Here is a 25,556-nt window from a genome sequence, read left to right on the forward strand (position 1 = left end):
GTTGGTGGAGAAGCAGGTGGCCCTCGCTGACTTCCCCCGGCTCCAGGGAGGGAAGCTGCAGGCGGGGCGCGCCCTGCCTTATTTGACAGTCCAAAGGTGCATGACTTCTGAGGGACACTTAATTAGCTTTTGAGAAGGCACACCGCGTTTTCTAGGCGCACCAGGAAGCACCATTTGAGAATAACATCTATTCTTCCCTACTGACGTCCTTGTTTCCCTCGGTCTCGCTCAGTGAAAACCAACCCAGCGATTAATGAATGACTCTCTTCACAGGGCTTCTCCCCCAAAACCAGCCGGCCGTGCGCGGCTGGGTGCCCCCCCCTTGCCCGCGCCTTTGGGAGAAAGCGGGCATTCTCCGAGTCGGGCGTGGCTTCGGAGCCAGGCCGTGCGGGGTAGACGAGGCCCCGGGGCCATCCCCATCGCCCTTTCTTCCTGCATCGGAAACGGGGCTCACGGCCGCGCCCCGGTCCGCCTTTGTTCACGCGCTAAGGCCCCTGTGTGCACACGCGGCACCCGACGCCTGGGAGGCGCTGGGCGCGGGCGCGGCCGCTCGGTCGCCATGGGAACAGGGCGCCGCGCTTTCCGGCACAGCCGTCATGGCGACGGCCGTCTGCAGCCCGGACCCCGCGGAGGCCGTGTACCGCTCCCGGGACCCCGTGTGCAACCTGCGCCTCCGGTAATAGCACCGCCCGGCCCGGGGGCCCGTGCCTGCGCCCCTCCGAGAATCCGGGCCCGAGCCCCGCGGTGTCCGGACCGCTGCACCCTGGTGCCCCCACGTCCCCGACCCCCTGCTCCCTGGTCCCCCCACGTCCCCGACCCCCTGCTCCCTGGTCCCCCCACGTCCCCGACCCCCTGCTCCCTGGTCCCCCCACGTCCCCGAACCCCTGGTCCCCCCACGTCCCCGAACCCCTGCTCCCTGGTCCCCCCACGTCCCCGACCCCCTGGTCCCCCCACGTCCCCGAACCCCTGCTCCCTGGTCCCCCCACGTCCCCGACCCCCTGCTCCCTGGTCCCCCCACGTCCCCGACCCCCTGCTCCCTGGTCCCCCCACGTCCCCGACCCCCTGGTCCCCCCACGTCCCCGAACCCCTGCTCCCTGGTCCCCCCACGTCCCCGACCCCCTGGTCCCCCCACGTCCCCGACCCCCTGCTCCCTGGTCCCCCCACGTCCCCGACCCCCTGCTCCCTGGTCCCCCCACGTCCCCGACCCCATGCGCCCTGGTCTTCCCACGTCCCCGACCCCCTGCTCCCTGGTCCCCCCACGTCCCCGATCCCCTGCTCCCTGGCTCCCCCACGTCCCCGATCCCCTGCACCCTGGTCCCCCCACATCCCCGACCCCCTGCTCCCTGGTCCCCCCACGTCCCCGACCCCCTGCTCCCTGGTCTCCCCACGTCCTCGGGCACAGCTCGCTGGCCCGCATTTCCGCGCATGCGTCCCTCCCAGCCTCCGTGGCACCCAGGTCCCTGGGCCCCCAGGGCGCCTTACCCTCCCCGCCTGTTGCCCCCTCAGCACCCTGAGCCTCCCAAGCTCCTCCTCCGCGGCAGCCCCCCCTTTGCGTTGCGTTTGCTCCAGACTCGCTCAGTGCATGCGGGACTAGTAACCGGTACCTTGCCTCCCCCCGCCCCCCCAGGGTCCACCTGCAGAGGATCACATGGAGCAACTTTCTTCATTACCAGCCTGCTGCCCAGCCCGGGAAGGACCTCATCGACTTGGCCACGTTTAGGCCTCAGCGAACTGCCAGTGGGTGTTCTGAGGGAGATGCAGGGCCCCCCCCCAGGACTGGGGCCCAGAGCCTGGGGCCTTAGAGTTAGTGCCTCCAAAACCCCCAACCAACCCCACTGCCGCCCACGTGACGCCAACTCGGTGACCCTGTGGAAGTGGGTAGAAGCGCCCTGTGGATTTGGTGACCTCCTACGACCAAGTCCACTTCGCAGCAGCCTTTTTACACATGAGGAACCGAAGGCACAGAGCGCCCCGTTCCTCGGTCCCAGGCCTGCAGCTGGCCAACGCCAGGGCCAGTCTTTTCTCCGCTGCCTAAGATGCGATTCCTCTTATCAAGATTCTATCCCAATTGGTTACTCCTGATATGTTATAGATTTGCCTGGCAACCTAAAGACTGTTTGTGACTTGCACACACACACACACACACATACATCCATCCGCTCCCCCCCAGACCAAAAATTCAATGCCATAAAGTTGATCCTGACTCACAGTGACCCTGTAGGACAGAGTAGAACTGTCCCTGTAGGTTTCTGAGACTAATCTTTCTCCCAGGGAGTGGCGGCTGGTGGTTTTGAACTGCTAACCTTGGTTATGTATTAGCTCTTCTCTTGTGGCTTTAGTCTGAGCCATTCCATCTCTTCTGAGCATTCATTTCTCTCTCTCCCCCTCGTGTCTTCATCCCTCTGCCTTTTTCACCCAAAGCCTTAACTAAACAAAACAATCAAATCATCTCCTGTACATTGGCATCCTCCGTCAGCCTGTGAGTATTGTTGACCTCTAGCCTTTTCTTAAATTTTACTCACCTGCTTGCCCTGAGGCTTTCTTCAGCCCCTTGGCTTTATCGTCCACTGCCGGCTGGCCTTGCTGTGGCTTACACGTTGGGCTGCTAACCACACCGTCAGCAGTTTGAACCTTCTAGCTGCTGCACGGGAGATTGATGAGGCTGCCGGTCTCCCGAAAGCTGCACAGCCCTGGAAATCCTAGGGAGGAGTCTAAACACTTATAGAAGTACTCCCTTAAGCTCTTTTAAACAAGGGGTGGCTAGAAAAGATTACCCATTCCCAGTAATGCTCTTGGGATTTCTCTTGCCTGGGAAGCCCAGAAAGTAAGGACAGAGGCGAGTGAGCTTGCGGCAGATTACTAGTCACTCTGCTTTGTTCAAAACTAACTCTCCAAGTTAGCCTTTAAAAAAAATAATTTATTTGATTTTCCTCTTTTTTGTCTCATAAGGTTATGGAGCTTATCCTTCTAAGTAGATGTTATCAAGATTTCTCTGTAGCAAATGCTGGCTGTTGAGGTTGAGGAAGGGTCCTTCAGCCGATAACGAAGTTTCCACTCCCCAGCACTGACTTAGGTTTATTAATTCACAGACCCCAGGCCACCTTTTATTCCAATTAGATTAGTAGCGACGACTTCTTGGGATCTAATCGTGGTTTCGTCACATACTGACCAGCACCTGTGCAGCCTCCCTTGTTCCTGTCACCGCGAGTCCTTGTTAAGTCGCTGAACTCCCAGTGGCTTTGTGGCCACGATAGGAGCAGAGGCCTTGGCCTTGGTTTGGCTCAAGCAGTTGACTCACTCTGTTGTCTTTGGAGGTGGACGCCGCCCAGATGAGGATGAAGAGGAGGAGGTTGTCATCGGGTGGCAGGAGAAGCTCTTTAGCCAGGTAAGCCAGGGGCCCCTCTTGGTCAACTTCCACTCGGCCCATCTCCACGTGACTGGCAGCAGGAAAAAGCCCCCATCTCTGGAAGAGGCTGCTGCCTGCAGGGCTCCTCAGGCCAGGGCTTTGCTGATAGGCCCCGCCACTGACCTTACATGGTGTTCCAACCGGCTGCTTTGGCTCAAGTTTCCTGGGGCTCACTGATGAGTCTCTCAAATCTGACCGTGGAACTGCAATAACTGGGTCATAATGCTTTGAAAAGTTTTGATCTGTGTTGTCAACCTGATCCCAGAGCGGATGCTGGGCTTACAGGGCACGGTGAACAATGATGGCCTTAACTGGGCATGGTGAACCTCCCGGACATCGTGAAAAGCAGCCTGTGCCTTGGGTTCCCGTGGACTTGGGTAAAATCGTGACTGCCACTGAGTTTTATGACCTTGGCCGCGGTTCTTCCCTGGGCCACACGTATCTGTGGCAGTAGAATTGTGGTGGACCTCATGCAGGTTCCTGTCAGACCCCACCCCACCCTCCTTCAGCTCAGGACAGTGAGAGCTAGTTAATGAGTCTCATTCTGTGGGGAAGGACTGTGACTGGGCTGCTATAGGAACGACGCTCGCAGTGTCCTCAGTGGATCTCCGTTTCTCTGTGGCCGCCTCAGTTTGAGGTTGATCTGTACCAGAATGAAGCAGCCTGTCAGAGCCCTTTGGATCATCAGTACCGTGCAGAGATCCTGAAGCTGGAAGATTCTGGCGGCAGGAAGAACCGGCGAATCTTCACCTATACCGACTCTGATCGATACACCAACCTGGAAGAGGTAGTGTGCTTGCTGGGCTCGTGCCCATAGCTCCCTTCTTGTCCTTCGCCTCTCCATGCCTTTGGGCTCAGACGCCTATTCAAGAGACAAGGGTCTCTTCCCAGAAGCACCTGTGTGGGGTCGAGGGGGCACAGGCTGCAGGTGGTGGGGCTGCTGCTCCCACCTCTCCCTGTTGGAGGTCCTTGGAGGACAGGAAGTGACCAGTGTCTCCAATGACAGCCTTGTAGACAGCTGGCTGGAAGTAGCAACTGCTGGGCTTGACTTTCCCTTAAGTCATGAGGTGACCAGTGAATCCAGTCTGGAAAAATCCAGATAGAACCCACCCAGGTCTTCAGTGGGTGTAGGTTTGGAGGGAGATTCATTTCAGTTGTGGGGAACAGCCAATGTCTTCCTTGTGCCCATGTGAACATACCCTGGTGGGTGGGTTTGCATTTTCTCCAGTCACGGCACGGTCTGCTCTGTCGTAGGGAGGTTTCAAGCTCTGTGACAGTCAGGGATACATTTTCTGATCTTTCTCTATGACCTTTAACATCTCTGCGAAGAGCAGGCATGGCATGGCGGGGTTTGAAAGATTACCTGCTTTTGCTGGGAGCTGGCGATGTGTAGAATCTGGCTGGATTGACTTGGAAAAGCCACTGAAAATGCCTCCAGTGCTCTGTTAGCCATGTGAGGTTCTCCCATTGGCCCCCACCCCACTTTCTCCTGGGGTGCGTTCAGAGCAGGTGCTCCGGCTTCAATGTCAGCAGCATTTCGGCAGAGCAGACCAGGCCTAGAGGAAGGTCCTTGGGGTTGCTGGGCCACGGCTCCCCTCCGTGAGCAAATGTGGGTCTGGTGTGCCGAGAGTGGGGCGTCCCGGTCACAGTGAGCTATCAGAAGGGAGAGTGAAATCCCTTCTGGAAGCTGCTTGGCTCCCCGTGGCCCGATCAGATGGGTCACCCGGGGCTGTTCTGTTTCCTCAGCACTGTCAGAAGATGACCACTGCCACCAGCGAGGTGCCGTCATTCTTGGTGGAACGCATGGCCAATGTCCGGCGGCGGCGGCAGGACCGGCGAGGGACGTGAGTGCAGGCGTATGTGGGTGGGCAGGGGGCAGGCGTATGTGTGACTGCCTGTCCCGGAGTGGGCCTCCCCTGGGAGCGAGCTCCCTGGTACTCCCCACTCAGGCTCTCCAGCGGGTGCCAGGGAGGTGACTCTGTGATGCCTCCCAGGGAGGGCAGCATCCTCAAGTCCCGCATTGTCACCTGGGACCCGTCCGAGGAGTTCGTCAGGAACAGCCATGTCATTAACACCCCTCTCCAGACGATGCACATCATGGCAGACCTGGGGCCCTATGGGAAGTAAGTGAAGTATCCCCTGCCCGTTCAGGCTCGGGCTCCTCCCTTCTCACCCCCACTGATGACCTGCTGGAGCCGTCCCCGAGCCCAGGAGAGATGGACTTTTCTTCCTAGCTGGAGGAACTCATTCGACCCTGACAAGTCTTACTGCTGATATTTGCCCCCCCCCCCCATGCGGGCTGACCCCCTCCTCCGCCCCTGGGGGTCCTGAACCCTACTGTTGACCTCTTGCCTTCTAGGCTTGGCTATAAGAAGTATGAACAGGTCCTGTGTACTTTGAAGGTGGACAGCAATGGCGTGATCACAGTAAAGCCGGACTTCACTGGCCTCAAAGGACCCTACAGGTGAGGAGACGGAGGAAAGGCCGGGGACGGGGCAGTGGCCACTGCCATCCCTTACTTTGCTGCACGTGTTGCTCCTAGGAGAGGAGCTCTGTGCAAACCCCTGCATCATGCAGATTCTCTTCTGAGTCATCGACCCCTGCAAGCTGGGGACCCTCCTCTCTGGGAACGGGCACTCATCCTCACGGGGAAGTGCCAGCTTCAGTGCGTGCTTCAGACCTTGTTCCCCGGGCTGTTGGGCGCAGGGCCTGACCAGACCTGGGGGACATGAACTCGCACTTGGTCCCTGTCGTAGGAGAGCAGACTGCACAGTAGGAGCCCTTTAGACCAGGGGTTGGCAAACTGCAGCTCGAGAGTGAGATGGGGCTCTTTCAGGATGTACGTGTGGCTTGGAAGTGAACTTGAAAAACATTTTAATACTATTATTCAGATCGCGGTGATTTCATGTGCTTGTAAAAATGTATTTGTGGCTCTTAGATGGTTTGTAAGTTGTTGGGAGGGACAGGATTGGCTCTTGCATCTCAGACCAAGCTGCCCATTCCTCGGGTGGCAGAACTAGGCGCCGGGATGTGTGGGTTTCACAGGGAACGCGAGGCAGAGAGGGGCCCGGGCCCCCCACACGCCCAGTCTAGCCCTTCCTGCTCCCGGTCCTCCTCAGAGCCGCCAATCATCCCGTGTGTCAGGTGAGGTGCATGAGCAGTGGTGACGTATCTGTGGGCAGGGTCTGGAAGAAGCCCGCACCGCATTTTCAGAGTGGGACCGTTGGTGGCATTGACCTTACAGAATCGAGGCGGACGGGGAGAAGCAGGAGCTGTGGAAGTACACGATCGACAACGTGTCCTCGCTCGCGCAGCCAGAGGAGGAGGCGCGGGAACAGCGTGTGCTCAAGGACGTAAGTGGTGGCTTGTTCCGAGCACGGAGGGGCTGAGCCTGCTCCTGGGAAGAGCTGGCTCTTCGCAGCCCCCTCCTGTCCGAGACAGCGTTGCCGGCCTATCAGGCAGCCGGGTTCTGTCCACACTATATCTCACATTGTTTCTTGTGCCTGGTTGTGGGCACGGCCCAGGACGTGTCTCATTTAGCCCCTGCACCAACCCCGTGAGGCAGATCCAGTTATTGCCCGCTCATGAACGAGGCAATCGAGGGGTTAAGTTTTAACACCGGATCATTTGTTTTCCCTTTTGTCCCATTTTTAATTTGTCCTGGTTTCGGTTATCTTCTGCTTTCTTTTGAATTGAGGTTTTCCCTGTGTTTTATTTTGTGGTCCCTGTTGGTTTTTTTGGGGTGTGATTTTCTTGATAGGTAATCCATAGAGACATAACCCCTGGGGTTACAGCGGGAGAGGTTGGGGTGGGGGTGTCACAAGGAACCCGTCGTAATGGGTGCAAGAATGAAGGAAACGTTCTCAAAAGGATTGTGTCCCAAGCCTTCTTGATACGGTAAGCCATTACCGTTACATGGCATGTGAATCACATGCCAACGAGGCTGCCAGAGAAAGCAGGCGGCGGGTCAGTGGAAATGAGGACGGTGGAGTGAGGCAGCCGAGATGGAGAAGCCAAGTGGGCCTCCATGTCTCTGCCCTTCCCTTTAGAATGCCAGCCACTGGGGGCTTCTGTCCGCAGCTCTCTCTGCGGCCTTCCCCAGCCCAGCCAGGACCTTGAGTTTTGACCCGGTTTGTTCCCTCAGCTGTACGGCCGGCACAAGGAGTACCTGAGCAGCCTCGTGGGCACGGACTTTGAGATGGTGAGTCGCATGGCCTCCCGCCGCTGTGAGCTGTGTGTGGTCAGAGCTTTCTGGCTGGGGGTGAGCGATACACTTCGGGGCGACCCCGACGCCAGGGAGCAGCAGCTAGAGGGTAGTCCTTCCAGTGCCGCTTCCTGGTCAAGACCTGTTGGCCGCCCAGAGAAGGCCTGCTCATGGGGGTCGTCTCTGGGGTAAGTGGCAGGGGCTTGCGAGTGGTGAAAGGGGGCGTTGAGAGCATTTCGATTCTCCAGACTAGGCCATTTCATTTGTTTGTTTATTTGCTGTCAGTGGTGATGCAGTCAGGCAGTACTTTTCCTTTCATTTGAAGGAGATAAGAGGGCGCCTGCCTCCCTCCGGCTTCCTGTGGATGCTTGGTCGGGGATGTTGGCTCTTACCAAACAGCACCGCGTCGCCCCGTTACTCTGTGGCCCCTCCCTGTCTCCTCTGGTCCAGAAGTGCCACCACTAGGGCTGGAAACAACGATTGAATTACTCGCCGGTCTCTCTCTGCAAAGAACAACAGCAACGCGCGTTTCATGTTTTTGCATCGATAACCAATGTTCAGACCTAGACAGTTGAGAGAGTGAGGAGTAATTATAAAAGGAGGGACACGGGGTTGCCCTTTGCCTTGGCCATCCTGCTAAAGGGAATAGGGATCGTCAACGTTGTCCTGTGCTCCAACAGGTAGCTGTTGTTACTAGTTGGCCAGTCTTATAAAATCCCCGTTCTGATTTTCATTGTGCTTGGAACGCCGGTGGCATACGGGTCACACGTTGGACTGCTAACCACAAGGTCAGCAGTTCAAAGCCACCATCCGCTTCACTGGAGAAAGATGAGGCTTTCTGCTCCCGTAAGATTTACAGCCAAAATAAAAAAAGGAGGACCTGATGCAGAGGGCTTAAGTGGAAAGCAAATGCTTTGAAAATGATTAAGGCAAAGAATGTGCAGATGTGCTTTATACAATTGATGTATATGTGGATTGTGATAAGAGTTGTATGAGTCCCTAATAAAATGTTAAAAAACAAAAACAAAAAATTGATGACCTAGAATAAAAGACATAAAATTTAAAAAAAAAAAGAAGATTTCCAGCCTTGGAAGTTGACAGCCAAAGGGGCAGCTCTACTCCACCGGGCAGCTGTGAGTCAGCACAGACCTGGAGGTGTTCACGCTCATGTTTTCGCACTTGGTAGTTTTGAGAAACGGAGAGGGCAGGTGGAAGGGTGCAGCAGTAAGGAGCCAGGGTCTGTCCGGTGTCAGGCCTTGGCTTTGTGGACGGGCTGGAGGAGATGAGCTGATGCCCCCCCAGACTTCCTTATCTCTGCCCGCCTCCCCCTTTCTCTTCACCTAGACTGACCCAGGGGTGCTCCGGCTCTTTGTGAACGGAGAGGTTGGTAAGTGTCTTGACAGGGTGCTGCCCTGCATGGGAAGCGCTGTGAGGACTTCCTCCTGGCCCCAGGGACTGGCTCTCAGGGGCCAGGAGGCTCCTCAGTACTGGGCTGGGTGCTCAGGGCGGTGGGGGAATATGCTGAAATCATTTCCTGCTCTCTCTCTCTCTCTCTCTCTCAGTCTCAGCCCAAGGCTACGAGTATGACAATCTCTACGTCCACTTCTTCGTGGATCTGCCAGCTAGTAAGTACGGTTCACAGACCTGGCTTTCCAGGCTTCCTTCCCTACAACCCCGAGTCCCCCCATCCCCCCAACGCCCTGCTCCTCAAGGTCATATGTCACTCTCATGTTGCTCAGCCCACAGGGCCTTCCTCCTCTGGGGAGCTTAAAACTTGTGCACACGCCAAGACTGAGCCTAGTCCTCCGTGGCTCTCCCTCCACAGTCTTCCTGAGTGATTCCGTGGTCCGGTGGCGTTAAACGTCTCCACACCCAGATTTCCGTCTCAGCCTTGACCTCTTCCCTGAACTCCAGATTCGGCTAGTGACCTCAGTGACATCTGTTTAACATGACCAGGAAGCACTCTGGACCCCCTCGCTTCCCCACACCCTCTTCCACCGCTCTTCCTTATCTTCGCAAAGAGTGACAGCACCCCTTAGTTGCTGATACCGAACCCCAGGAGACAGTCTTCCTTGATGCCTCGCTTTCTCTGGCGCCCGTACAGCCGGTCGCTCCATCAGCACTCCCGCCAGCGGAGGCTTCCAGAGCCGCCTGTCTTCTCTCGCACCCAGGGCCAGGCCACCACCGTCTCCTGCCGAGGCCGGTGCACTGAGTTCCTGACCCATCCTCTCACTCCCCTGTACTGTCCGTCCATCTGCCGCATCCCTCGTAGCCAAGCGTCGCTCGTAACCATGTCAACTAGCTGAGCTGCTTGGACTTAAGCCCTCCAAGAGCTGCATCCTCCCTTAGAGTCAGCTCCCAGAGTCCTCCCCTGGCTGAGTCGGCCCCGTCTAGCTCTCTTGACCACAGTCCAGCCACACGGTCCAGTCTTAAACACGCCACGTCTGTCTCACCTGAAGGCCACTGCAGCGTCGTTCCCTGTTCGGCCGTGTCTTTGTAACTGTCTCCCTACTCGAGTTTCAGTTCTCACTTTTAAGTGCCACCTCTCAGAGATCTCCTCTGACCACCACCCAATCAAAATGATTGCCCCAAGTCACCGAATCTCTCCAGCCCAGTTTATTTTTCAGTCAGCGTTCATCGTTGTCGGAGCCCTGGAGGTGCAGCGCTTATGCGTGGGGCTGCTAAGTGCAGTCAGCCGTTCGAAACCACCAGCCGCTCTGCGGGAGAAAGACGAGGCTTTTTACTCCCATAAGGAGTCACAGTCTTGGAGACCCACAGGGCAGTTCTGCTATGTCCGGGAGGGTGGCTGTGCGCCCGAACGGACCTGAGGGCAGTGAGGGGCTTTGTGTTTGTTTGTTTTTGTAGTTTCCTGTTGGTTTCGTTGTAGTCTGTCTTCCCCTCCAGAATGTGAGTTCCGCCAGACACAGGGATCTTGTCTGTCTGATCACCAGGGGACCCCGATGCGTGGCCACAGGACACAGTAGAACCTCAGTAGATGTGGACTGAATGAGCAAAGGCACTTTGCCTTCTTCTCAGCTACTTGCCTTGCCTCAGCTGAACTTACGGGGTGGGGGGTGTGTTTGCCTCGCAGACTGGTCGAGCCCAGCATCCCAGCAGCTTTCGGGAATAACACAGACCTGTGCGACCAAGTCTCTGGGAATGGTACGGCCCGTGAGCGGGATGGGCAGTCTACTGGTGGGCAGGCAGGGGTGGGCACCTGAAGCTTTCTCTGGCCACCATGGACGCGAGGAAGGACTCGTGGGTCAGGCTACCCTTTCACGTGGCTCCTGCCCGGTCCAGGGGCCACCCTGCCTTTTTGGAGAATGGCAGCAGCTCTTGCATGGCTGTCCCTCCCCTTCCCCTCCTCCTCCTCCTTCCTCCATTGTCCCCTACGACGGGGACCTGTGATGCTGCGTGGCACCAGGTATCAGCAGCCCCCTCCCCTGCAGGACAAGGTGGCGTGTTTCTCCTACCCGTTCACGTTCGAGGCCTCCTTCCTCCATGAGGACGAGAGTGCTGGTGAGTGGGCCATCGGCACATACCCCCCCCCCCACCTCCATCCCCCACTCCCCGGCCTCTGCTCTGACTGGCCGCTTCGCCCTTGTTCCCAGACGCTCTCCCGGAGTGGCCTGTGCTCTACTGCGAGGTCCTCTCGCTGGACTTCTGGAAGAGGTATCGGGTGGAAGGCTACGGGGCCCTGGTGCTGCCTGCCACCCCAGGTAAGCCCTTGCCCCTGCCCTTCCCGGGGCCACAGGCCCTGGGCCTGGGGAACCTCCACAGGGTTTGAGGACTCCAGATGAGAAAAAAGCAGTCACTCGCACTGAGTAAATTCAGACCCAGAGGGACCCTTGAGGTCAGGGCAGAGCTGCCCGTGAAGGTTTCCGTGACTGCACCTTCACAGCACTAGCCAGCCTCCTCTTTCTCCTCTGAGCAGCTGGTGGTTTTGAACTGCCGACCTCACAGTTAGCAGCCCAACTCGTAACCATCTGTGCCGCTAGGGCTCAGATGAGAAGAGATCATTGGGCATCAGAAGCAGTTTGAACCGGAAGCTACTTCTTGGGAGAAAGGCGTGGTGGCCTGCTCTGTAAAGCCGTGCAGCCCTGGACACGCCGTGGGCGGATGTGCCCTGCCTGGCAGGGATGCTGGGAGTCAGATTCCACTGGGCAGCTGCGGCCTGGGTTTAGTGTGCGGCTTGGCCTCCGGGCCAGTGAGGACCAGATGCCCCCCTCGCTCAGGTGGGACCTGCCCCGCTTCCCTCTCCCCCTACGCAGGCTCCCACACCCTGACAGTGTCCACGTGGAGACCCATCGAGCTGGGCACGAGGGCTGAGATGAGGAGGTTTTTCCTCGGTGGCTCTCTGGAGCTGGAGGACCTCGCCTACGTGCGGATACCAGGAACCTTTCAGGTGACCGGCGTCTCTGGGAGACGCCTGGCCGGGAACATTCATGATTCATGCCCGTCTTCTGTGCTGTAGCAGGTGGGGTGGACTGGGCTGAGATGCTCCTCACTGCAGCCTTGCTTAGTCTCCCCCCGTCCCCCAGTCTCCTGCAGCTTACCCAGGCTACAGTTGGCGGCACCTGCCCTAGGGGAGCCCTGGAAGCTATACTTAGAGACTTCCTGTGGCTTCTATCAGAGCATCCATGCCGGCACCGTTGGGGAGAATTGTCTGGAAGCCTGTCGGATAGCTGACTCTCAGCTGGGACAGAATCATCCCTGCTGTTGAGTTGGGAGTCAGATTTTAGCCCTGAAGTGAAGGGGTCTGGATGGAATGTGGCTCCCCCCACGGCCGATCTCCCCAAGAACAGGGGATAAAAAAATGGAGTGGGCCCGGCAGGTTGCCCCTGGCCAAGGGACCGGGAACCCGATGTCCCAACTGCTCCCACAGGGTGAGCGACTGAGCCGCTTCGGCTTCCGCACAGAGACCACCGGCAGCGTCACCTTCCGCCTCCACTGTCTGCAGCAGTCCAGGTGAGCGGCTTGGCCCGCTGCCCCTGACACCTCGGGGGAGGGGTTGGGAGCAGCCTTGACCACATGCGGCCCCCCCACACCCCTGCAGGGCCTTCATGGAGTCGAGCTCCCTCCGCAGAAGGGTGCGGAGCGTGCTGGACCGCCTCGAGGGATTCAGCCAGCAGAGCTCCATCCACAATGTACTGGGTAGGCTCCCCGACCTCCCAGTCGGCCCCCCGGGACAGCCCAGGCCGTGCACCTGCCCCACCAGGGCAGCTGACAACGGACTCTGCTTCCCTTGCAGAGGCCTTCTACCGGGCCCGGCGCCGCATGCAGGAGGCCCGAGAGACCCTTCCCCAGGACCTAGTGAGCCCCTTGGGAACCACGGGCTCCTAGCTCCCGGGCCAAGAGGAAAAGACTGGCGATTCCCAGGCCAGTGCTCCCAGCCTCTCCGTCCGTCCTTGCTGAGAACCCTGAGAACTGGCACGTCCCCAGGCCAGCTCCTCCATGTCGCCCTTTTTGGGGTAGCTGGGTGCCTCTGCGCGGGGCTTGTTGAGTTTGAGTCCCAGTCACTCCTGGAGGCACTGAGGCCTGAAGGCAGGGCCCAGGTCTTCCTGCTAGCAGGGGGGTATTTTTATTGAATTTTTTTGTATGTTTTAAAAGAAAACTTTAAGGAAAAAAATACTGACTGGCATTCTTTTGGCTGCGTCTCAGGTTGCTAGCAAGGCCAAAGTGTGGTCCTTAATGTCGGGCCCCAGGGCGCCTGCCCTTTCCCTTCTCCCCTCTGCCCTCCCCTGGTGCTTCTCTGGATTCAGCCCCAAGGAGAGGCTTGCAGTCGATGCCGGCTTGAGTCTTGGTAGCACTCAGTGCAACCCCCGTTGCTCAACACGGGCGGCCACACCCTCTCCTGCCCAGCAGAAACGAGGCAGCCTCTGCTCTCAGCAATGCTTTACTGGTGGAAACAGACATTGTGCGGCCTGCAGGCTCCAGGAGAGGGCTGTGGGGTGGTCTCACAGTGGCAGGGCCCAGCCGGGAAGTATATGGTGGCTGAGGTGCTCCAGCGGACTTCTCGCCCGGGTCTCACCCAGGCCTTGCATCTGGGATGGAGTCATAACTGAACACTGAAGAAGCCCCCCAAGGGGTGGGTCCACCTCTGCTAGGAGCTCCCCTGTGGAAGCTCCCCTTCTCCACAGCCAGCGGGGCCATCAGCAGGACACCACTGCCCCAGGGGGAGAAGAAGGTAGCTGGGTGGTCTTTCCCAGGCTCTTGTCTCCAGGGTTACAGGCTCGGGATGGACTCCTGCAGAGACAAAGCAGGTAAGGAAGCTTCTGGGGTTTCTAGGTAGAGCTTGTTGTGGTGTATGGGGTCCCTGTGCCGAGTATCATTGGCCAGTTTCTAATTGTTCCCCCAAGTTCTAAGCCCTGGATTAGCCTCTCAGCAGCCAGCACCCTGGGAAGCCATCAGGGGAGAGTATACCATCCCTAGTGACAGATCCTATCATCTTGGAGGCCTAAGGGGATCCCACTGTCCCACCTGCCCGCCCACCATGGCCTGGGACTGCTGGAGGAAGCCTCCCCTCACCTGCAGAGCCTTCGTGGCTTTCCAGGCCGCCAGGTTCAACCTGGGGAGGCGGCTGCACCTTTTAAAGTCCCGGGGATAGGTGCTGGCCCTGAAGATGTCTGTCGAAATGGTGGTGATACCAGTATTGTCACACACAATCCGAGACAGGGAGATCTGCTGCAGTGCAGTGCGCTGCCTCTTGGTGAAAACACCCAGTTTCTCCCACCAGAACCTACGAAGACAGTCAAGAGACATGGGCGAAGGTTAGGAAGGAGTTCACTTAGAACAGGCCCCTGGTGTATGCCTGGTACCAGACGTGATTTCATTCTGAACTGTATGCATTATTTCCCATTCCATAGATGCAGAGACAGGTACAGTCACCTGCCCAGTATTAAACGCCCAGTCTTCAAGTGGCCAGAACTGGACGGGGTGCTTTCATGTCTTCAAGTAGGTTCCACCTTAGCACTGCCCGGTCCGGCACATCCTCCCTAACCTTGGTTTGTGCCTTAAGTAGCTCTTACACCACAAGTTCACTGAAAGGGATGCCAGATCTAGCCTAGGCCTTCTGGGCCCAGGCTTTCTGGGATCTGCTTGTCTAGAATCGCTAGGCTGGCCACCCTGTCTCCTAGGTGAAAGGTGAGGAGCATGGCTTCATCAACATCAGACTTGCCTGCGATCGTGGTGTCCCTTCTGTGACCTCCTGCCAGGGAGCCTCCTGTTCCGAGTCTATCAGCTTGGACAAAAATGAAGCTAAAAGATCAGCTCCCTCCCCTCGCTTCCGAGTGAGATGCTGGCGCTTTGTACCATGGCTCTCTGGTAGGGCAGGGTCCCGGACTTACCTGTCTCCATCACGGAGGTTGCTAAACTGTTTCTCAAAAAGACAGGCCAGAAGAGGCCCCACTCGGGCCCCTGGCAAAAGAGGCTCTGCGATCGCTCCAATCCAGATGTCTATGTTGTCAGGCGTCCCATACAGATGCAAGAACTTCCTTGCCAAATCCTTGTTTTTCAGCACTTGGCTAAGTTGTGCCAAGTTCCGAGGCTGAGAGAGCCCACAGAAGCGCCTCCAGGCGTTGTACCCTGAAACAGGAGGGCAGCGGGAGGGAGAGCCGATGAGTCTCACCCCTGCAGAGCAACCCTGAACTCCTGCTTCTCCACAAATCCCTCTGGCAGAATGCATTTCACAGTATTTCACAGAAGGAGATGCTCCCTAGTGACAGGAGCGAGCCCCGGCCTTCTGAGGAACACACCACCGTCTAATGCCAGACGCCACGCCACCACTCTGCAGCCAACCGAGGACCGCGTCCTCGTGTGAAAAGCTGTTGGGACCCCGTGCTCAGAACCACAAATGTGGGGCATTTCGTGGCATTAATATCAGGCTCGCAGGCAAGCACAAAGGTGACAGTGCCCAGGACATCAAAGGCCTCTCAAGGTTTGCAGAACAAGTGAATGAAAGAGTTAAATGAGTGAACGAGCCAACACACGAAACCCATGGGAGCAGTTAACCCGCTCAGACAAGAACCACAGACGGAATGACTCCGCCCGTGTGCGAGGTCTAGAATCAGCAAAGCTCCCGAGACGGAAGAGATGAAGCGATTGTCTTGGACGGGGATGAGAAATGATGAGGTTTCTTAGGGGTGTGTGTGATAAAATGAGGTTTCTGTAGGGGTGTGTGTGTGATAAAAATGTTCTGATATCAATCATGGTGATGGTTGAACAACCCTGCAATCAATTGTAAAAGCGTTCTTCACTCTGTACTTTGAACAAGTGGATTTGAGAAGACTCCAGTAACGCTGTTTGTTGGGCGGTTGTGTGTGTGCTGGTTTTGTTTTCACTCCATGGGGATTTCCAAAGACCAGTCAGACCGGAGGGTCCCCGGAGCCCTGACGGCAGAGTGGCTTATGCACTGAGCTGCTAACCAGAAGGCCAGTAGTTTAAACCTGCCAGTCTCTCCATGGGGAGAAGATGAGGCTCGAAGAGCAGTTCTACTCTGTCCTGTAGGATCGCTACCAGTCAGAACCCACTCGATGGCAGTGGGTGCACCAGGGCCACGTCATGTGATGTGACTTAACCCCGTGCGGTCTGCTGGAGTGCACCTCACAGGCATCCCGCCGCCCCTCAGCGCAGTGAAGCCTTCTAGCGCCACACCCTTACTGAGCATGTGCACACGTCTCCGTCCGGAGCCTCAGCACACCTTTGAGGGGCGTGTTATCCCCGCCCAATGGAGGTTGAGCAGTCAGACTCTTCCCAAGGTCACTCCACGTCTCCATGAAGCTTAAACCTGATGTTCCAATTCCACATTTGGGTTGGAGCTTGGGACAGGATGGGAGGAGGTTGAAATAGCAGTATCAGGGTATCTAATAGTAATGTCAGTGGTATCTCCCCATAGCTGCCCTTGCTAGGAGCAAATGATGCGGGAAACAGAAAACGTAGGGTGCTGCCATGTGGGAGGCCAGCAGTCTTCGTGGCCACCAGGGGGTGCCCTTAGCCCAGCCTGCAGAGTCCCGGGTGAATGGCCCAGAGGGCAGGTTTGTGCAGCGCCTTTTGCCGGGCAGGGAGCCTCGGTGGTTTGGACTGCTAACCGCAACGTCGCGGCTCCAAACAACCAGACAGCTCCGCGGGAGAAACATGAGGCTCTAATCCCATGAAGTGTTACAGTCTCAGGAACTCACAGCGGCGCGTCCACTCTGCCCTATGGGGCATCGGTGAGTCCATATCAACTGGATCGCAGTGAGTTCGGTTTTGTTTTCCTTGCAGCTTGCCCTGTGGCAGGGAATGGAGCAGTCCATCCCTGCCTTGGAAATCGAGGCGCGTTTTTTTGTTTATTTGTTTCCTTCTGGGAACGTTCAGATTGCCTTTTGTCAGCTCCTGTGCCTACATCCTGATCTTTTGATGGAAGAAAGCTGGGTGCCTGCCGTGACTGCAAACAGGTGTTCCTGGGCCTATGAACCTCGCCTTGTGTGCCCTTAAACCTCAGCACAGCCTGTACAACCCCCAGTCTGAACGGAGACACCCACAGGGCTCAGTGTAGAAGCGGGGCCGAGGGCTCCCTCACCTGGGATGCCATGGTCCCGGCTGCGCTGCATGTTGAGAGCCGCCAGATCCAGCCCGATCCTTCTCACCTGCCGGAACAACCGGTCCCGAAGCTCATCCACCAGCATGGAATCTTGACGGTTCAGCTTGGCAGGCGTGGCCATGAGGCCGCGGAGGAGAGGGTCGATGCCACCTGGTGGCAAGTGTGTGAACAGCACAGACTAAGCCGGGGTCATCCGGTGATGCCAAGCCTAGTGGGCTCTGAGCTGGACTAGCCAGGTGCTTGTATTCTGTGTGAATCAGGAAGCGGGGCTGGGCAGACACATAGGGAGCTGGGAGGGAAAAGTGTCCCCCCACTTCTTAACGAGGAGAAGGAAGGCTCCCTCCCGCATCAGGCTGCCCTTGTTCCCCCTTTTGGAAGCCCTCTGCTGCCTCCGGAGTGGGGGCTTTGATCACCTGCCTCTTTTTCACTGTTCCCGGGAGATGGCTAGCAGTGGCCTGAGAAGCAGCATGCCCTCCCGGTAGAAAGCCTGGTTCTCCTGGGAGAAGGTGCGACCCCATTCCCACGTCCATCCCTCCCCGCCTGTCTCTGGGAAACCCGGTCACCTTCGTACACGACCCGCCAGCTGGCAAAGAAGGAAGAGCTCAATGGGACACGGGAGCCGGGGGCCGAGGCCTGGTACCGGTGGTCCAGGCGGTACACCAAAGGCTGGAGCATGGTGTGGCCGAAGCGGAAGGCCAGGGTGAAGACGTTGGCCACTCGGGGGTCCACATTGGGGCAGTAGCCCTTGTAGGATCCCAGCGTTCTCTTGGCCCGGACCTTGCCCAGAACCAAGGGCAGAAAGTCTCGGTATGTGATGATCTGAACAGAAGGCACGGGAGGAACATGACTTTCGTGGCCGCCCACCCCGCTCCCTCGTTGGCTGGGGTCTTTTGCTTTTCGAAGGACTGTTCAAATGACCACCCATGGTGTGTTCTGTCATCATGTGAAAAGTAGCAATGCCCATTTCCTATCATCGATTTCCCATTCCATTGTTGATTTTCTAATGGCTGATGAGCTTCTGAAAGCAGTATGGGACAGGGCCACAGCTCTGAGTCCAGAATTGAGCTTCTGGAAGAATTGGGGGTACAGGTCAAATCTCACGGGTCCCCCAGTCACATCTTCAAGGATGTATTCAGGAAGGTGGGCATCACACCTTGTCCCCACCTGCCCCCCTGGTGAAGCTGAGACCCAGAGCTCCCTACCTGCACCATGGCCCCCACGATCTTCCGCGCCTCATAGTACAGCTTGTCGCCAGTCCACTGGGGGTTCAGGCACTTCAGCTGGGTGGCCAGGCGGTTGTGCTCCCGCATAAAGAGGGTGTGCAGGGCTGCCAGCATGGGGGTTTCACTGGATCGGGTGTCACCTTGAAAACCCCAAATGCAGGGTCACTACAGCCCTGCCCAGAAAAACATCTTCCTGCTGGGGTGCCCTGGTGGTCCCTGGTTCAAATCCACTCAGAGACACATACGCTCCGGACAAAGTCACCGCCTGGCAACCCTAAGGGCGTGGGGTCACCAGGAGTTGACGTTGACTTGCGGGCAACCAACAACAGTGACATGTAGGGGTGAGTCCCTTGTCCCCGGAGAGGGTCGAGCAGGCAGAACTGGCCATGCACGTGGGGACTCTTTCCCACGAGCCGATTCTGTGATAGACAAGCCTGCCTAATGTTGAGGGCTAGAACCACACACAGCCACCAAACCCCGCCATCCTGCCCAGCCACAGCCCCTGCTCCCGAGTCTGACCTGCCAGGAAGCAAGGAATGCGCACGGAGGGGTTGGTGAGCAGACAGGGGTCGGGCCGCTCGTTGCCGAAGGGCAGCAAGTCCCGGCCGTGGTCGCGAAATTGTTGGTTGACTGCCAGGAGCCCCAGGTGGTTGGTCTTGTTGCGCAGCCGCAGGGCGAGGGCGACTTCGCTGCCGTACACCATGCTGGCGTCCACGAAGGAGGTGAGCGCGTTGATCTGGTTGCGGACGCTGTTCTTGTCTTGAGGGCAGGAGGGCGCCGAGCGGAAGAAAGGGATGCAGTCACTCTGGTTCCTGATGCGGGGGTCATTCCGTGGGATCTGGAGGGGGAGAGGGGCTCAACAGCAGGCTCACGTCTCCTCATCATCGCCCACCTGCCTCAAAACATTGTCCCCGGCGCCTCTCCTTCAGGAAGACGCCTGAGCAGGAAGGCTAGAGAGGGAAGAGGCCTCTGAGATGATCTAGAGCCTTGTTTCCCAGATGGGGAAACAGAGGCTCCGAGGGGGGAAGGACAGCTAGTTAGTGGGAGAGGTGGGTCCAGAACCTCCTTCTCCGGGTGCTTGGGCCTGTACTTGAAGCTAGTGCGTCTGGCAGGACCTTGCTGTGCAGGGGGTTTGGGCACCAGGAAGGCCCACAAAAGCCAGTCCAGGTGGCAGGCGGCTCAGGCCCCCCCCCCCCCCCCGCAGAGCTGTGTGGCTTTACACTGAGATGTCTTCTTTTTTCTTTTTGTTTGGCTCCATCTCACTCGCCACCCTCAACTGGATGCTGGACAGGGTAGAACTGCCCCGGTGGGTTTCTGAGACGGACCCTCTTTATGGAAAGAGGAAGCCCCATCTTTCGTATGACTTGATAGAAACGCCCCAAACTGCAGAAAGGTGTGGTAAGAGGGGCTGGGAGGCTCCTCCGAAGGGCGGCCCTGGGCAGGGTTAGAGCTGCTGAAGGTTTCAGCTGGGAGCCCTTCAAGTTCCCTCCCTGGTGAAGGCTGCCCTGCCTCTGTGCGTGCATGTGCGTGTGCATGTGTGTGTGCGTGTGTACCGTGTGTTCTCACTCCCAACAGAGGCGTGGCGCTCTGGGTTCCCTCTCGCCTTCCCGGGTGTTCACACTGCCCCTTCATCTCGGCCTGAGAGTAGGCTCACAACCCACTGCTAGGAGAGGGAGAGGGCAGGAGGAGCGGGGCCAGAGCAAGAGATCCTAAAGGCCTCCCAAGGCAGGAGGCCAGAGGCTCCCTTGCTGGAATCAGAGCCAAGGGTTAGGGCCTGTCTGATGTGCTTGGCCCTCTATGAAGCCGCATGGCCCTTCCTGGGAGAGTGTTCCCCTCTGGCACCCCCGACCACACACCTGCACAGAACGAGGACTCTGCCCCGGGTCTCTTGGCACCACAAGTCTTCGGTGACTGAGCACAGTGGCTCCTGGTGTCTTCGACTGACACCCAGCCCCGAAGAGAGATGGGAGCCTGGGGCCGCCACATTTGGGATCCCCAGCCCCGCTCTCTGGCTGGGCCCTGAGGGTTTAGCTAGGGTACCTTGATGGGGAAGCAGGGGGGCAGCTGAGCACAGGTCTTCTCGCAGTCAACGCCCCCCGAGAAGGCCACTCTGGCTGGGGACTCTGGGACGAAGTCCAGGTCATGGTCGATGAACTGGCCCCACTGCATGAACATGAGGGTCCGGTGCGAGTCCGAGGCCAGCCTCTCTCTGGGGAAGCGCACAATCAGGTTGGAGACCTCCCGGACCTGGGTGGGATGAAAATGTCAGCATAGCCCTGGCTCCCTGACCCGGGGAAGGACACGGGGGACACGGGGACGCAGCACCCCTGCAGGAGGAGATGCGCAAGCCTTCACTGCTGCCCTCCCCCCCCTTTCCTCTTGGAGAGGCAGCTGGTCTCGTGGTGGCTGTCACAGGAAGACCTGGTGGCACAGTGGTGACCTGTGGGGCTGCTGCCTGCAAGGTGGCAGTTTGAAACCTCCAGTAGCAGAAAGACAGGCGTCCCATCTCTGTAATGAGCTACAGTCTCGGGCAGTTCTGCTCTGTCCTATCGGGTCACTGTGCGTCAGCATCGACTCGCCGGCAGTGAGTTTGCTTTGAGAGAGAAAGTGACTGTCATGCCTAGAAGGATAGGTTCTGAGGATTCTGGGAATAAAAAGAAGGCTGAGGACCCACGGGCCTAGCCCAAACCCCACTAACTATTTTAGAGAGATAAGTAGACCAAATCCATAGATCAGTTGGTGGATTAATAGATAATCCTAAAGTAGACGTGCTAGGTGACGGATGACAGGTGTGTGGACAATGACTAGATACATGGATGGGAGGGTCAGCGGAAGGAAAATGAGTCAACCCACCTTGATACTGGGGAGGAGATGGATTATTACATCGACAGCATAACTCGATGGCTTGATAGAGCTTAAACGGAGCAATAGATACAGCTAGACACGATCTATAGCTCTTCATACTTAGCAAGATACTTTGACACGAATTCTCTCTGAAAACAAACACTACTGCCGTCACGGCGGTTCTGTGTCCCAGCGGCTCATTGCCGGGTGGGACGGCTACCGCGGGGTTGCCGTGTTACACACGCGGAAGCCGGGGCTCGGAACGCTGGGTTCCAGGCCCAGGTTTACCTTTCCCCGCCCGACCCTGGGCCAGGTCTGAAGAGACCCTCAACCACCCTGACTCACAAGGGGCAGAGGGAAGCCATTGAGCCTCTTGGAGGGAGTCCAGCCGAAGGGGCGGGACCGCCCATCCTCATACTGGGCCGGTAGCCAGCGGGCCAGGGCCCTGTTGGAGGAGCCGAGCCAGGGCCTCTTCCTGCAGCAGAAAGGGACTGAGCTTAGCCGGGCTCAAGACCCAGGCGGGCTCAGCATGGAGGGGGGTGGGGGCAGGGTGAGAGAGGCAGGCATCCAGCAGGTCGGGCACAGCCCCTGGCATCACCCACTGGTTATTGCATCTCCCCGTGATGGTGCGGTACTGGTCGCTGCACTGCTCAGCGTTGACGGGGACGTCACAGCCGCTGACCTTGGACAGCAGCTGAAGCTGGGCTTCCGTGAGCACATCTATGGGTAGAGAGGCAGGGTCCGAGGCTCAGAGTCCTTCCTAAGCTGCCCTGTCCCTCCCAATCCTCCATCCCTGGCTTCTTATCATTCCCTGGCCGGGAGCAGGCCCCGGGCTGGGCGGGGAGCTCAGTACCAGTGGCGTTGAAGGGCCTGAATCCCTCCAGGTGGACCTTCTCTTCCAGCAGCCCCAAGGCCACATGCATACGGTCAGCGGCTCGGATGACGCTCCTGGTGGCCGCCACGGGCTGCTTGAAGTAGGACAGGAGATCCATGGGGCTGGCCGAGCCACTGCGAAGTCGCTGCTTGATACTGCCCAGAAAGGGAGGGGGGAGCTAGAGACAGGTGCAGACACACCTAACCACCCCAGGCCGGGGGTGGACAGGAAGGACAGACAGGAGGGACCAGAGAGAAGCCCTCTCCAGCGGAGGCCCCATGGTGGCTGGGGCAGGGCGGTGGTACCATGGGCCTGACTGGAGCCCACCTGCTCAGGGATCCCCCCTGACCCAGGCCCACCTCCTCTGTGTCCGATTGTAGGCTGTGTCCACCATCAGCTTGGCCTCTGCCATGCAGTCCTGTATGACTGAGCTCGCCACTGTCCTGGGGGGGGCTGCCCAGAGACACAAAGACTCAGTGTCCAGAGAAGCCACAGGACCCCCACTCCCAAGACCTTCCCTCACTCCACCCCCATCGGCCCCATCTCCTCCTTGGCTGTGTAAGGGGCTACCTACCTGGAGGAGAGCCCTCACAGGGCTGGTGGGCCATGAGTGCGGTCAGCACCCCTGCCAGGGCCAGCAGCAGCTTCACCTCTACCAGGGGACTCCCAGCCACAACTGGCTCGGCCACTGACAGCCACATCCTGAATCTGCCTGCCGGGGTCCCTGCTCCTTTCTCTCCCAGAGGCCCCAAGCAGACCCCTTCAGCTATTCTCTGGCAGCAGCATGGCAGGGACTTTTAAACCCATCCTGGAGGGGGGAGGGGAGTGCTAAAAGTCCTGCCCCTTAGGGTGGAGCCCTGGGACTTCCCTCTGGTTTCCAGGGATGGTGTGAGAATGAGCACCCCTCCCACCCTTTCCCTTGCCGGCCTGTGGGGGTCCTTCCCTCCCTCCCCTGCCCTCAGGCTTAGCGGTTAGCAGGAAGACCCTCAGCCTCCGTGGCCTCATCAATGAAACGGGGCCGCTGCCTGTTCAGGCTGCAGCTGTGCTTTGTCAGCGGCTCTGAGATGCATGTGATGCTCTACTTGCCAGGTAGCCCCGAAGGAGCCCCGGTGACACAGCCTCAGGCGCTCAGCTGCTCGCCAACAGGTCTCTCCACGGGCAAAAGACTTGACCGTCTGCTCCCGTCACGGGTTACCGCTGGGGACACGCTGTGGGCAGTTCTGCCACACACACATCGAGTGGCCACAAGCTGGAGTGAACCTGATGGCCACTCACAGCAGCAAGTCCCTAGGCTGACCCCAGAGTTTACCTGGCGCCCAGCCCCGCAGGTCTCCCCGTGTGCTCCCGCCTCACCCTGCCTGACTTACCCGCTCTTTCCCAGCGCTGCCACCTTCTAGCCCCGGACAGAATGTACTTATTTGCTATCGTGAGTGTGTCTTGCATCTCCTCCCAGTAGAAACTAGGCTCCCCCAGAGTGGGGGTCCTCTGTTGGGCAGCTCACGGATGCCCTCCTTCAGGGTCCAGAGCAGGGCCTGGACCACAACATCACTCTGACCCAGGGGGTGGGACCTGCTTGTCACTAACTAGTTGTGTGGCTCTGGACAAGTCATTTCTCTCTGTGACCCACTGTTCCCATTCCTAAAATGAGGGTTGGGCCAGATGATTGGCAAGGCTCCTCTCTCTCTCCGACCTAGCACGGGCCGTGCCTGGCTTCCCCTTGAATCCCCGTCCACTTGCCTTGCCCAGCGTGAGGCCTGGCTTTTGGTGGCCACACAAAGCTCAATAACTGCATTGAATAAGTGGATGATGTATAATCTATGATCCACTCCTCCTTCCTCCCCCTCCACTACTCACTCTAAGGTTCCTGGGGTAAGGCGGCATGATGACCAGCGCAGGGTCTGGCAGTGAAACGAAAGGGTCCCTTTTAGGGGTCGTTCGGTGGATGCAATGGGAAAGCAGTCAACTGAGCGACCCCAGAGCCGACCTCCAGAAAAGGCAGAGTCCTGCCTTGGACTGGGAGCGTCTCCAGATGGTTCTTCCATGTCTATCAGAGTAGTGGGTTTAAACTCTGACTTCCTGTTGGCTTACTTAGCTTCCGCTTGAGAGGTGGTTTGTGGCCATAGGGCCAGGGCGTGCTGTGCTTGAGGACGCTCTGTCACTGACTGAAAATGGGGTGAGTCTCTATGTCCACATGGGAGGTATAGAGAATGGATGACCCCCACTCCCAATCAGGCTCGGGCTCTCTCACGTGGCCTGGCCTTTCCACCTGTGGTCTCCTCGGTTGGATAAAAGCAATGGAGTTTGACTGATGGCCCAGGGTCTCAGTCCATCTCAAAACCAAAACCACGCTCACTGCCGTGGAGTCAATGCTGACTCATAGCAGCCCGATAGGCCAGGATAGACCTGCCCCTGTGAGATCTGGGACTGCAGCTCTTTGTGGGAGTAGAAAGCCCTGTCTTTCTTCCACGGAGCAGCTGGTGGCTTGGGCCAGCTACCCTTGCACTTAGCAGCCCAAGGAGTAAAAAGCGATGGAGTGTGACTGATGGTCCATGGTGTCAACCCCATCCCCATCTCAGTCTGCTGGAAAATCCGCTCCTCTCTCAGAACTCAGCTCAGGAACCCTGGTGCCCTGAAGCCTGGCTGCCCTGGCCCCTTCTTCAGCTGGCAACCTCCATGCCAACGTCTTCTCCACACTGCCAGCAGGGTTGTTCCCGGTGCCCATGTCCCCTGCTCTGCAGCCCCACCCCCCACCCAAACCCCATTGCCCTGCACCCCTGCTCCTCCCACACCAACTGCCACTGGCCTCCATGGTTGCTTTTGAAACGACCATTTCAGCAACTCCATTTACAAGCTCCAGTTAAAGACCTGGCCCTTCTGGTCTGATCTTATCTTTATCAGAGGCCCCTCTGGGCAGGGGGTGGGGGAGGCGGGCAGGGCAGGGAACTGGCCCATACAGCAGCTGAAAGCACACTGGGTGCCTTGTCATGAACCCGCAGCCTGACTTTGCATACATCACAACCTCTCCAGAACCTGGTTCCAATTCCACAAGAAGGGGACAAAGACCCCTGGGAAGGAGCGTGCTAGCAAATGGTGCAGAGTGCTCCCCCAGGAGTGCCAGTGACACAGTGGATACGCACTCAGATGCTGACTGAAAGGTCAGTGGTTCAGACTGACCAGCTGCTCTGCACAGGTCGATGTGTCAGTCGGCTTCCCACAGAGAAACCCTGTAGGGGCCGTTCTACCCTGCCTTTGAGGGTCGGTGTGAGTCGGAACAGCACGGAGTTTATGGAGAATTCTCCCCAAGGGTGCTTCTTCCAGCCCTCGCTCTCAGGACACCAGAGTCTGTAGTGGTTGGGCAGCAGGGCACAGGGTGAGTGTGTGACCTGGGATGCTGTCCTTCCAGGGTCCCTGCCCCTCAGGGGCTC

General features: G+C 58.1%; 2 protein-coding genes across 4 annotated transcripts; one reads left to right on the plus strand and one right to left on the minus strand.

Annotated features, from left to right (window-relative positions):
• The first annotated feature begins 403 nt into the window (after positions 1-403).
• On the plus strand, positions 404-13,356 carry MKS1 (MKS transition zone complex subunit 1). Of its 3 annotated transcripts, XM_075561541.1 has the most exons (19): positions 404-676; positions 1,628-1,737; positions 3,315-3,385; positions 4,038-4,193; positions 5,153-5,250; positions 5,401-5,529; positions 5,766-5,870; positions 6,452-6,550; positions 6,651-6,759; positions 7,551-7,607; positions 8,955-8,997; positions 9,173-9,235; positions 10,702-10,772; positions 11,060-11,129; positions 11,222-11,329; positions 11,882-12,015; positions 12,496-12,578; positions 12,667-12,764; positions 12,862-13,087. In XM_075561541.1, the coding sequence occupies exons 1-19, from the start codon at positions 597-599 to the stop codon at positions 12,951-12,953; spliced, it is 1,776 nt and encodes a 591-aa protein (XP_075417656.1). In that variant the 5' UTR covers positions 404-596; the 3' UTR covers positions 12,954-13,087. The 3 variants fall into 3 exon arrangements, with proteins under 3 accessions (XP_075417656.1, XP_075417658.1, XP_075417657.1); XM_075561542.1 differs by lacking the exon at positions 6,452-6,550 and having other exon boundaries at positions 407-676; XM_075561543.1 differs by lacking the exons at positions 6,452-6,550; positions 12,496-12,578 and having other exon boundaries at positions 12,862-13,356.
• A 479-nt stretch (positions 13,357-13,835) lies between these two features.
• Positions 13,836-22,832, minus strand: EPX (eosinophil peroxidase). The gene is made up of 13 exons (XM_075559632.1): positions 22,706-22,832; positions 22,491-22,584; positions 22,111-22,286; positions 21,860-21,977; positions 21,603-21,732; positions 20,454-20,660; positions 18,933-19,251; positions 18,393-18,553; positions 17,754-18,009; positions 17,170-17,340; positions 14,957-15,194; positions 14,139-14,349; positions 13,836-13,856 (listed from the first exon to the last, which is right to left on the minus strand). The coding sequence occupies exons 1-13, from the start codon at positions 22,830-22,832 to the stop codon at positions 13,836-13,838; spliced, it is 2,229 nt and encodes a 742-aa protein (XP_075415747.1).
• Positions 22,833-25,556: the final 2,724 nt, after the last annotated feature.

This window comes from Tenrec ecaudatus, chromosome 10, assembly GCF_050624435.1.
Source record: "Tenrec ecaudatus isolate mTenEca1 chromosome 10, mTenEca1.hap1, whole genome shotgun sequence".
Classification (NCBI taxonomy): domain Eukaryota; kingdom Metazoa; phylum Chordata; class Mammalia; order Afrosoricida; family Tenrecidae; genus Tenrec; species Tenrec ecaudatus.